This window comes from Chrysemys picta, chromosome 6, assembly GCF_011386835.1.
Source record: "Chrysemys picta bellii isolate R12L10 chromosome 6, ASM1138683v2, whole genome shotgun sequence".
In the NCBI taxonomy this organism is placed as follows: domain Eukaryota; kingdom Metazoa; phylum Chordata; order Testudines; family Emydidae; genus Chrysemys; species Chrysemys picta.
The window spans coordinates 101,666,456-101,679,124 of NC_088796.1; the positions used below are offsets into that span (position 1 = coordinate 101,666,456).

At 40.2% G+C, this 12,669-nt stretch overlaps 1 protein-coding gene across 4 annotated transcripts in view; it reads right to left on the reverse strand.

Annotated features, from left to right (window-relative positions):
* Positions 1 to 2,060: 2,060 nt before the first annotated feature.
* LOC101945119 (uncharacterized) overlaps positions 2,061 to 12,669 on the reverse strand; it is a 110,379-nt gene continuing 99,770 nt past the window's right edge. For 3 of the 4 annotated variants that reach the window (XM_065549446.1, XM_065549447.1, XM_065549448.1), the window contains 2 exons: positions 10,572 to 10,682; positions 2,061 to 2,507 (listed from right to left, as the gene is read on the reverse strand). In XM_065549446.1, the coding sequence (XP_065405518.1) occupies positions 2,390 to 2,507; positions 10,572 to 10,682 (229 nt within the window). In that variant the 3' untranslated portion in view covers positions 2,061 to 2,389. The remainder of the gene's footprint in view (positions 2,508 to 10,571; positions 10,683 to 12,669) is intronic. The other variant, XM_065549449.1, reaches the window with a different exon arrangement.

The window sequence follows — 12,669 nt, forward strand, 5'->3', positions numbered from 1 at the left end:
ACAACCATCTTAGAAATAGCAGAGATATAATTTTCAGTCCCTTTTTGTCTCACTACAAACAGGTGAAAGTAACATTCAACACTTAGCAGTATGGGGGCTGGCTCTGACCCCCAGAAGAGGCGGGGCCTCAGGCAGAAGGGGCAGGGCTGTAGGCCTCACTGGCCTGCACCACCAGGGGCTCTGGTCGCTGCTGCAGTAGCGTCAGCAGCAGCAGGAGCCCTGGGCCCTTTAAATCACCGGCCCCAAGGCAGCTGCTCCTTTTGCCTCTGTCAGAGGCCCGGGGGGGGGAGCAAAAGGGGCAATGACATTAAAGCACGGTCCGTTGCTGTGGCAGCGCTTTAACATCAGCTGCATACAGGCCAGTACCGGCGACCACTTTTTACCGGTACTCCATAGCAGCTCATACCGGCTTACTTTCACCCGACTACAAAAGATAACTCCAACCACACTTCAAAACCAGTTTCAGCACCAGACAATTTATGGTTGAATAAGACAGTAGCAGGGTATGAAATCATGCTGTGTGAGCCTGTGTGTGAATACAGAGTACCTAACATAATATCACAACCTAAAATATTCTGTTTGAATAGAACCTGAAGTGTACATGACATAAAATCAGTTTTACTGGTGCTATGTTGGACACAGTATAAAACAGTATCACTCTGAAGTGTTAAATTGTGCGTTTTGCCACTACGTATGAAATAAGTTAATCATTTACATTATAAGAAGAAATGAGGATCCCACTAATTTTGACAATAGTTGTGATATCTGGTGTCATATTACATTGCCTAACAGGAATGGGAAGGAGGAGAAGAGACTTATTTAAACAGAGTTCCTGGGGCTAAATTCTCTTCTCAGTGGCATGCATTAAGGTTGCCAGTCCCAGTCTTCCCCCAGCTCCCAGACCCAGTCTCTTTGCCTAGCCAGTTCCAGTCTCCCAGATTGAAGTCTTAGCCTCCCCCACTATCCCAGCATCCAGTCCCAGTTTCCCTCTCCACCTCACTGCCAGCTCTGTTCCAGGTCCCTTGTTCCTTTCCCCCACCACTGATCCAACTTTTGTGCTCTCTACCTTCGAATCAGGCAACTTTCTCCTCCCCACTGCCTGGCCACAGCAGCAGGGTCATTTATAGCACAGGAGAGATAATCTCCCTGATCTCCTTTCAGGTGCTGGACCCAGCATGGCCCAGAGCAGCCAGGAACTGTGATAATTATTAATTGCACAGGCAACCTTAATTCTGGCATTTCCTAACTTTTGAGTACTTAGCTTTGCAATCTTAATAATGTTCTTTTAATGTAGTTTTGTGTATGTAAATATATATTCTGCCATTAAAACTTTGTATTATCAGCATGTGACCAGTCACTATATGGCCATGTTCCCTGTTTGTTTTGTCTTCTGACAGTTTAAGCTCTTTGGGCCAGAGCTGTGCCATTTGTTTGCAAAGCACCAACCACATTGGAAACAGTAACACATGCACAAAAAATCTTGTTGTGAAACAACTAAATGTTGTGCACACATAACATAGCCATCACAATTCCAGAAAAACAAAGAAGTTAAAAGTTGAGCAGCAGTACGTACCCTGTACTTCCTCATGCACAGGCACACAGAAAAAATACCACAACCGTAACTCTGCCCCTCCTCACAATTCTCTTCGACATACATATCTCTTTACCACACTACCCCCTCTCACTACTATTAGTACGGAAGTTTGGTGTGCTGGGAGAGATGTGTTTGGTAAAGGAGATGATGAAAGATTGGCATCCTTAGGAATGCAGAGTTAAGATGGAGGTGTGTGATTTGTGGTATACAGTAGTTTTGGAGGGAGGTCTTCAGCCTATGCTGTTGTCCTCATTCTGGTGGCCTTCTTCCCTTTCCCTTCTTTTTTCTAGTGACTTCAATGGGATTTGCAGCTGCTTACACAAGATTTGAAAGTTGTTCCCCACAGAATACCAAGTGGTGTATATCATTCAGTGTGCACAGCCACTGCAAGTTACACTCCTTTGCCAACTGCAAACATTTTCTTACACCGGAGCTTACACCTGCTGACCACCATTGACATCATTGCTGATTTTGACCCACGTTTTTATTCTTTCCAATCAAATAGCAAGGATAATACATTTAGTAATATTTAGCATGTGAATTGTATTTCTCATCTTAAAAATATATCACATCCATTATCTTCACAACACCGCTGCGAGGAAGGTAAGTGACTTGGGCAAAACTAGAAACGGAGTCAGTGTCAGGATTACAGTTCAGGAATTCATGGTTCCCAATCCCGTGCTGAGATTACAATTAAAAATATGTACAAGACTGACTGATATAGCATCTCTTTGCTGATGCACTGTCATATTTACAAGCCACGGTCCGTAGCAATAGGCAGAGTTCCTCATTCAACTAAATGTTAGCAGGTGGGAAACAGAGGTCGTGATACACTTGCACGGTTTTATTGATTTCTTTAATGGACTCCAGATCAGGAGTGATGCGGCAGCCATAGAGATGAAGCAACTTCAACCTGAAAGAGAGAAAGCAGACCATTAGGAACAGAATTAAACACAGATGGTAAAAGAGTCCCTGACAGAAAAAGCAGAATGAGTCCCTGATACTGTGCTGATCCCTTTTAAAGCCCCTTGACTATCTGATCAATCAGGTAGTTTGTGAGCCTCTGGAATAACCAATAAAAGTTCATGGTCCTAACTAGGGAGGCCCGTGTAGTCTTCCTCATGCCACTCTACCAAAAATATTCCAATGTCAGGAGGTGACTGGAGAAGGATATATTAAGGGGATGCTGTCAAGTAGTTTATTCCCAACATTTACATGACGTTTTGTTAATGTAAAAAGTGGGTGGGAGGGCAGGATTGCAAGCCCTGATATTAAAAGGCTCTCAATAAAATTTTCAGAATTTTATTTTAATATATTTATTCAGTAATATTTTTATAGTTTAAACAACGTTTTAAACAGAATAATTCTCCCTCTCCCATGCACTATTAGAAACCTAAACAAACACAATTTGCAGTATATGAGAATCAGAAAAAGAAATTGACCAGTCTGGGTTTATCTTCCAAGCTATATAAAATGCAAAAAGTAAACATCAAGGCCCCAATTCTGCCTTTAGTTACACAAGTGCATCTCCCTAGGTAACTGAGGGCAGAGTGGGACCTATAATGATCAAAGTAAATTAGATGTAATTATTTTCATTTTTAATAATGTAAGGAGTTATTATTGGCAAAAAAATCAAGATTGGATGTTTTCTAAAAGACATGCTCTAGTTCCCACAGGAATTAATTCCAGGATATCCTATGGCCTGTGTTATACATGAGGTCTGACTAGATTATCACAGCAGTCCCATCCGGCTTTATAATCTATGAATATGAAAAAGCAAATGTTTTGTGTATTAACATACAATAGTGGGTATCATATATATCACAGTGCTCCTTTAACCAACGAAAAGAGTAAAATTTTCAAAAGTGCCTAAGTAACTGAGGAGCCTAAATCTGACTTCTTTTCAATAGCGTTTAGGATCCTTAGACCCTCAGTGCTTTTGAAAATTTTACCCCAGATAACAGACCCGTTAAATAACCCTCCAAAATTTAGAGAGAATTAATAAAAAAAGAACAGGAAAGTACTGAGAGTTATTTTATTAAATGCTTTTTAGATATAAAGGATACAAATTATACTCACTTTTCTGCATTTACAATGGTGTGAGAGAAGAATTTGTCCCAGAATGACAAAGATTCTCAATTAAAAGAAATACCCTGTGAAGAGGTTTGGAAATTCTGAGCTTCCACATGGGGCATTTCCTTTTAATTCTTCCATCAGTAACAAGTGTGTGCCCTAACCCCATTGAAGAACATAAGAACGGCTATACTGGGTCAGACAAATGGTCCATCTAGCTCAGTATCCTGTCTTCCGACAGTGGCCAATGCCAGATGCTTCAGAAGGAATGAACAGAAGAGGTAATCATCAAGTGATCCATCCCCTGCCACCCTTCCCAGCTTCTGGCAAACAGAAGCTAGGGATACTTCAGAGAATGGTTTTGCATCCCTGCCTATCCTGGCTAATAGCTATTGATGGACCTATCCTCCATGAACTTATCTAGCTCTTTTTGAACCCTGTTATAGTCTTGGCCTTCACAACATCCTCTGGCGAAGAGTTTCACAGGTTGATTGTGCATTGTGTGAAGAAATACTTCCTTTTGGTTGTTTTAAACTTCCTGCCTATTAATTTCATTTGGTGACCCCTAGTATTATGAGGAGTAAATAATACTTCCTTATTTACTTTCTCCACACCAGTCATGATTTTATAGACCTCTATCATATCCCACCTTAGTAATCTCTTTTCCATGCTGAAAAGGCCCAGTCTTATTAATATCTCCTTATATGGAAGCTGTTCCATATCCTTAATCATTTTTGTTGCACTTTTCTGTACCTTTTCCAATGCCAATATATCTTTTTGACATGAGGTGACCAGATTTGCATGCAGTATTCAAGATCTGGGTACATGGACTTATATAGAGGCAATATGATATTTTCTGTCTTATTATCATTCCCTTTCCTAATGATTCCCAACATTTTTAGCTTTTTTGACTGCCGCTGCATATTGACTAGATATTTTCAGAGAACTATCCAAGATCTCTTTCTTGAGTTGTAACAGCTAATTTAGACCCCCATCATTATATATGTATAGCTGAGATTATGTTTTCCAATGTACATTACTTTGTATTTATCAACATTTAATTTAATCTGCCATTTTGTTAACCAGTCACCCAGTTTAGTGAGATCCCATTGTAACTCTTTGCAGTCTGCTTTGGACTTAACTATCTTGAGTAGTTTTGTATCATCTGCAAATTTTGCCACCTCACTCTTGACCTCTTTTTCCAGATCATTTCTGAATACGTTGAACAGCAGTGGTCCGAGTTCAGACCCCTGGGCAACACCACTATTTACCTCTCTCCATTCTGAAAACTGAATATTTATTCCTACCCTCTGTTTCCGATCTTTTAACCAGTTACGGATCCATGAGAAGACCTTCCTTCTTATCCCATGACAGTTCACTTTGCTTAAGAGCCTTCGGTGAGGGACCTTGTCAAAGCCTTTCTGAAAATTTAAGTATGCTATATACACTGGATCACCCTTGTCCACATGCTTGTTGACCTCCTGAAGGAATTCTAGTAGATTGGTAAAGCATGATTTCCCTGTACAAAAACCATTGACTCTTCCCCAACAAATCGTGTTCATCTAATTTCTGATCATTCTGTTCTTTAGTTAAAACCCATTTGCCCGGTACTGAAGTCAGGCTTACTGGCTTGTAATTACCGGGATCACCTCTGGAGCTTTTTAAAAAATTGGCGTCACCTTAGCTATCCCCCAGTCATCATCTAGTACAGTAGCTGATTTAAATGATAGGCTACATACCACAGTTAGTAGTTCCGCAATTTCACATTTGAATTCCTTCAGAACTCTTGGGTGAATATCATCTGGTCCTGGTGACTTATTGCTGTTTAATTTATCATTTTGTTCCAAAACCTCCTGTAATGACACCTCAATCTAGGATAGTTCCTCAGATTTGTCACCTAAAAAGAATGGCTCAGGTTTGGGAATCCCCCTAATATCCTCAGCCGTGAAGACTGATGCAAAGAATTCATTTAGTTTCTCCACAATGGCCTTATCTTCCTTGAGTGCTCCTTTAGCAGCTTGATCAGTGGCCCCACTGGTTGTTTAGGAGGCTTCCCGCTTCTGATGTACTTAAACAAAATTTTGCTGTTACTTTTTGAGTCTTTGGCTAGCAGTTCTTCAAATTCTTTCTGGCCTTTCTAAATATATTTTTACACTTCACTTGCCAGAGTTTATGGTCCTTTCTATTTTCCTCAATACGATTTAACTTCCACTTTTTAAAGGATAGTTTTATGCCGCTAACTATTTCTCTTACCTTGTTGTTTAGCCCTGGTGGCACTTTTTTGGCCCTCTTACTATGTTTTTTTTTTTTTAATTTGGGTATAGCTGTAGCTTTCACCCTCAAACTTGCAGAATTCAGAAAGATCTGCGGGAAACAGAGGCTTTTGCAGAGAGATCCTTTGTCTTTCCACTGTCATCTGGCCTCACTGGCTCCTGGAAAGCACAGAACTAGGATTCATTCTGCCAAGACCTCTCCATACTGTGGCTGTCATTGGATTGCCTCTCAAGAAAGAGTTCTGATCTGTGGAGAGAAAACTGAAAATAGGAGGACATTGCCCATTGACTTATCACCTACTATTTCCTCCTCCACAGGCAAAAATGGAACCTAAATTAAACCAAAATTCTCCTCTCCAATCTGAAGTGTGAATCTCCTCCAAACTCAGCAAAAGAACTACAATAGAATGACTGCATAAAGCACAAGGGAAAATAACTTAAGTTTGTCCTTCTCGGTTCCCAGCAAACATTTCTTCCTTATGACTTCAAAACCACACTGGAACGAAAACCAGCTGTATTATGTTGTACAGTAACTCCTCACTTAAAATCATCCCGGTTAACGTTGTTTTGTTATGTTGCTGATCAATTAGAGAACATGCTCGTTTAAAGTTGCGCAATGGTTCCTTATAATGTTGTTTGGCAGCCGCCTGCTTTGTCCACTGCTTGCAGAAAAAGCAGCCCATTGGAGCTATCTGGTGGGGCTTGGAACCAGGGTGGACCGGCAGCCCCCCATCAGCTCTCCGCTCCCCTAAGTTCCCTGTGCAGCAGCCGCCCAGCAGGCTATCAATTGCCAGCAGTTCAGCTCTCCCTCCCCACACTGCCATGTGCTGCTTCTGCCCTCTGCCTTGGAGCTGCTCCCAGGAGCCTCGTGCTTGCTGTGCGGGGGAGGCGGGGGGGTGGGGTGGGAGAGGGGGGCTAATATCACAGTGTTCCCCTCCCCACTGCTCCTGCCACCCCCTTACCCCATCTCCATAGAGCAGTGGGGGGACACGAGAGGGCTCAGGATGAAGAGAGCATGCTAGCAGCAGCTGCTGTCTCAGCTTGCTTAAAATGTACTTAGAGTGTGGTCAGTGTACTTAAAGGGGCAATGCACATCTCTCTCTCTCTCTCTCTCTCTCACACACACACACACACACAGTGTGTGTGTCTCTGTCTGCCATGCTGTCTCCACTCCCTCCATTTGTGCTGCCTTGTAGAGTGTGAGGCTACATTAACAACATGTTAACCCTTGAGGGCTCAGCCGAGTGCTTGTTCATCATTTAGCAGTAAAATGGGAAATATCCCACCCTCTGACTTCACCGTCTCAACCAAGCTTCACAATCACACAATCATCATTGCTGTGTACAGTATGAAATTGTTTGTTTAAAACTTATACTGTGTGTGTGTGTGTGTATATATATATATATATATATATATATATATATATATATATATATATATAAAGACTTTTGTCTGGTGAAAAACATTTCCCTGGAAGCTTACCCCCCCCCCCATTTACATTAATTCTTTTGGGGAAATTGGATTCACTTAACATCGTTTCGCTTAAAGTCGCATTTTTCAGGAACATAACTACAACGTTAAGCGAGGAGTTACTGTATTGAACTAACATACCTATGTAATTTCTATGTAACATACCTATGTAATCAGAATGATTAAGAGCTGCATTTGAAACTGCTTCTGTATACAGAGTTTGAAACTCATTGTACCTTAACATAAGAGTAGAATAAGGATCTAGGTAAAAAAATTTTTTTTTTTTTTACACTGAACATATTCTATCCTGAAAAAAGGACAGTTCCTTCTTAACAGGGTCATACTTTTGTTCTATATTAAAATGCACCTTAACAATTTCTATTATGGCCCTATGCCTGGTTACATCTAAATGCTGCAAAATGGAGAATACAAGCAACTTGAGTACTCTAGGCCTAAACAACTCTTTGGCACTCTCAATTCAGGACAGTAAAAGTTCCCTTCAAAACACCAATTAATTATTTGCCTGTGTTTACAAGGAAACAATGTTGGTACAACAATATGGGCAGAAAAGAAAAAGAACAGGAATGCAATTATGGTATCTCTCAAGAATCTCCTCAATGAGGAAGTGTTAAAGGAGGTTCATCTGTTCTTTTACACCAAAGAAGATTAAAGGTTACATGACTCAGAACAGCAAAGTGAGACAAACCAGATAAGATTTACAAAGCTGTAAAACTACACTAATTCTTCTGGAATGTAATATAGAACCTCATACTTATGGCTCTGAAATTAAGGAGTGAGTTGTTCACATAGTTCTTTAACAAGTGAGCTGGAAAATCTTTCTTCAGTATTTCTAACCATTTTAAGAGATCCTCCTGGTTTATAGTGTAAAAATATAAAAGGCTTTTGTGGGCCTTTTCCCATCAAGGCCCATAAAAGCCTTTTATATTTTTACACTATAAACATTTTATAAATGGTAAAATAAAGAATGTATATCAACGATAAAGGATTGGATAGAAAAAATAAAAATGTGAACTCTGATGGGGGTGCCATTTCTTTTTAACAGACAGGTTTTATATCAAAATGCAGTGGATTTCTTACTACTAGGCTCTTCCTGTACTCCCCTCCAATATTAACTATGAAATAAAGCTGGTGTTCTTGTGATCCCCATTCCATGAATGAAGTAAATATTCCTTCTAAAGTTTTTACATTAACCTGGCAGATATCTCCGTTGAGCACAATGTTCTAGAACTGGAGAACACTTAAAAAACAACTATTTTCAACACATATTTGTTCAAATATTTACATATATTTGCTTAGACTTTGCACACATCCTGTTACCACAAATATTCTAGCAAAGAAGTTACTGATAATGATGTTTGTTTAAACAATGAATTTTAAGTGAGTACTGGAGAATATACACAGAAAGCAAATTTAGACTCTGTACACAGGAGTAGTTGGAATGGAACTATGATCCTAAACAACTGAGTTCCAAGACCCAAATATAACAGTTGTCCATTGACTTGGTTACTATACAGTTAGAATTTTAACACAGACAGGAGCAGAGCCTAACACAGTTTTAACAGGGTTGCGAAACAGGGCTAAGGCTTTTGGATATGTCCATATTGTAACCTCTGTTGTCTTGTAACTACATGACATTTAACAAATTATAGCCAGCTCTGCTTGTCCAGTTATTTTTGTAATATAGACTGGCCATCGTAATTACTCATCCAGTCACAGAACTGAAACAGAACAGGTGACCTTATATGTCCAATCAAACCTAAGATAGCTCAAATTTCAAAAACTCACAACCATCTCGTTTCTATACACACTACAAACCAATTATTATTTGCAATGAGGACTTAGCAAATAATTCTGAATAATAATAAATTTATGAAATTTCTTTGCAGACAATCCAAAAATAAAAGCAGCTACATTTGTTAAATAAACAATACACTGTGAACCGATCACAGAGCTGAGTTTGTTTTTTGTTTTTAATATAAACCTTTTCTTTTAAACTTTGGTTTTAGTAAGAAAAGTGACTGTAAATATGACTTCATGGAGACACATTTATTCTGTTCTCTATGGCTTTCACAGCAACGCAACTGAGTTTTCAAGCCCAGGTTTTGTAACTGCCAGCTCTGCAAACTCACCACAGCATCTGAAAATCAACTTGTCCCTTCTCCTAGCTCTTACATCAAATATTCTTTAATCAAAGTGCCACCCACTCACATCAACAGGTGGGGGATATTGATGGGCAGGTGCTGAAAGGGGGACAGTCCTAATAGCAAGGCAGGGAGGCATTTGCCGAGGGACAATAGGTAACTCCTCTCCCTGGGACTCTCTGGCACCCACTGGCCAGCTGGGAGAGAGGTGTGCTGATTGGCCAGCATTCCTCAGCTCCCAGGATTTGGCACAGTTCAGGGGCCATGTGGAGCCTGAGATCCCTGCAGGCACAAGTGCCTACCTGCGTATATCTCACTGCAGGATCGGGATCATATTTTGATCATGGTTAGTAACTCAAGAAAGGTACAGATGTTTAATACAGAAGTACTGACAACTACAGCGCCACTTTAAAGATATACTAAAATTCTAAAGTGACTTGGTTTCACCTCTCCAGGTATGATATTTTCTATGATTTATGATTATACACTATAAACACAACATCAGAACTTGCTTGCTAGCTTTCTTTAACCAGTGATCTAAAGATTGGTATCACTTCATTCTATATTTCCATGGTTAATTCTATCAGCTCATATCTACAGTCAGAAAGCTGGGTCACTTGCACCTATTCTGAGTGTTTTCAGATGTAACAATATCAATTTAAAAAAAATACAATACAGGCTTATGTTCTGCAGATCAGATTTCTCTTATCAGTGTTAAAAACACTGTAAGTGGAAGTAGACACCTGAAGTACTGTATGAAAAGTCATTGAGAGTTGCATCAGCCTCTGCAGTTTTTAAAAGCTATTTAAAAGGGCATGTAAAACATTTGAATACAGATACCTTAACAGCATCTATTATGAATGGAAAACATATATAAACAATGTACTGTTGGCTATAGCTTCCCCATTAATTTATCAGGATCAAAGTCTGTATCTGATAGAATAGCTTCGTATATCAGGATAGCTGAGTTTTTTATCTGTGTAAAGCCGAAGCTCTTACCTTTTACAGTTTTTGCAGAGTTTTTTAACTGCCTCCAGAGTGATATCCTTGCAGAAACTGAGCTTCACACATTCCAAACTGATATGGCAGAAGCTGGCCAAAAAGCAGACCCTTAAGCCCAAGAATAAAAAAAGAGATTAACTCCAAGTTCTGCGCAGGCTCTTGAAAAACACCTCTTTTTGTTCTCCACACAGAGACCTATAAATACATTATCTCAGAAAAATGTGGGTGATTGTGGTTCACTGCTAGAAAAATATAAGTATATATTGCATACAGAAATATAAAAACATACATTCAGATTTATATTTTAATTTCCCTGGCTTAGAAAAATAAAAGGAAGAAAAAGGGAAAAAATCCATACCTATAAAGCTGGTGGAGCTTAAAAGCTCTGTCAGGGAAGTTGACAGAGTTCTAACTTCCTTGAGGCCAAACTTCTGATTATAGCTCTCAGTATTAGCAAAGGATACTACTCCATACTCCTAGTCAGGGCCGGCGCCAGGCACCAGCTTAACAAGCAGGTGCTTGGGGCGGCCAAGGGAGAGGGGCGGCACCTGCGGCAATTCGGGGTCGGTAGGTCCCTCACTTCCTCTAGGAGCGAAGGACCTGCTGCTGAACTGCCGCCGCCAATCGCGGATTTTTTTTTTCCCCAATTGCCACCGCTGATCGCAGCTGCTTTTTTTTTTTGCTTGGAGTAGCAGAAATGCTGGAGCCGGTCCTGCTGCTAGTTTAAACAACTTAGTTGTATGTCTTTTTTTTTTTAAATAAAAGCATAGAGAGACTTCTGAGAGCATCAGCCAACATGAACATTTCAAATTGTAAAGTGCAGTCATTTATGAGTTTAAAATTTTACTCATGATTCACTCATTTTCTGAAAGATGTCCTGAACCCTGCTCTGCCAGGGGACCTGCAGCTGGCCACTGTAACCCGAAAAGTGGGCTGTAGTGATCAAGGAAGAGGGGGTTTACTAGGTACTTGGGATACACACAGATGGAGTCTGCTTTGTATTATACTAATCATAATTGTCTCACTTTTACCTTGTGCTCCCCCAATCAGTTTGTTCTATCTACCTGCCGTGTCTCATCTAATATTTGGGCCCCAAACCTCCCTGCACCCACATGGTTTTCAATGCAGGATGGGGTCTTACACTGCAACATCTTCAGGGCACATACCATTTTTCATTGCATGTGTTTGTACAGTACATAGCAAATCTGGTCCCCAGGTCCTGACTTTGGCCTCTAGGTGATAGGGCTATACAAATAACAAATCCCTTAGCAGTATCCACCATCAGATTCCAATTGCAAATTAATGTTGCCCGCCGTTGGATGAGCCCTTGGAGAAGGCTGGCTGAACAAACACTGCCAGCCTCCACATTGGGCTGCAGGTATCCTTGCTAATACAGATGGGTGCCATTTGATCTATATAGACACGCAATGCTGAAAAAGGATTGTTAAATGACACATTCCTGGTGAAGAGCTGTTATGCATTCTAGAGGTGTATAAATATACTGATCCCTGGGTGAAGATCAAGAACTCATTCTTCCTTCCAAAACTCTCACTGAAACAGACTGAAACCTCTCTGCACACAGAAGAATAAAAGTTTTGGGTGCTCTTAGCATCTCTACACTCAGCAGCATTTGGAACTGAGACTGGCCAGTGTGTATGACTAATGGAAGCACGGGGTAAAATCCTAGCCCAGAGAAATCATTGGCAGTTTTGCCATTGACTTCAATGGGGCCAGGATTCCACCCCCAGAGACTAAACTTCACGTTAAGCTAATAAAATACAATAGCACATATGAAGCAGTTTATTAATAGAAATAGGATGTGTTCAGTGATTCACTGGACCAACTGCTCCTGAAGGCATCATTACAAGGTGAGTAGCTGTAGGCTGAACCATCTATAACCAGCTAATTTCCAGATCTTGAGTAAAAGGATATTTTCCTCTTAGGAGACAAAAAATAGTCCATTAGATTCCACACTAATTAGTCTAAAAGCAGGCATTTCTGCTGGAGTTATGAGCAACTTGTTAATTTATGGCAGCAATTTGTTCATTATTTTCCAAATGTAAGCATGAGAAGATTAAAATCTTGCATACTATAC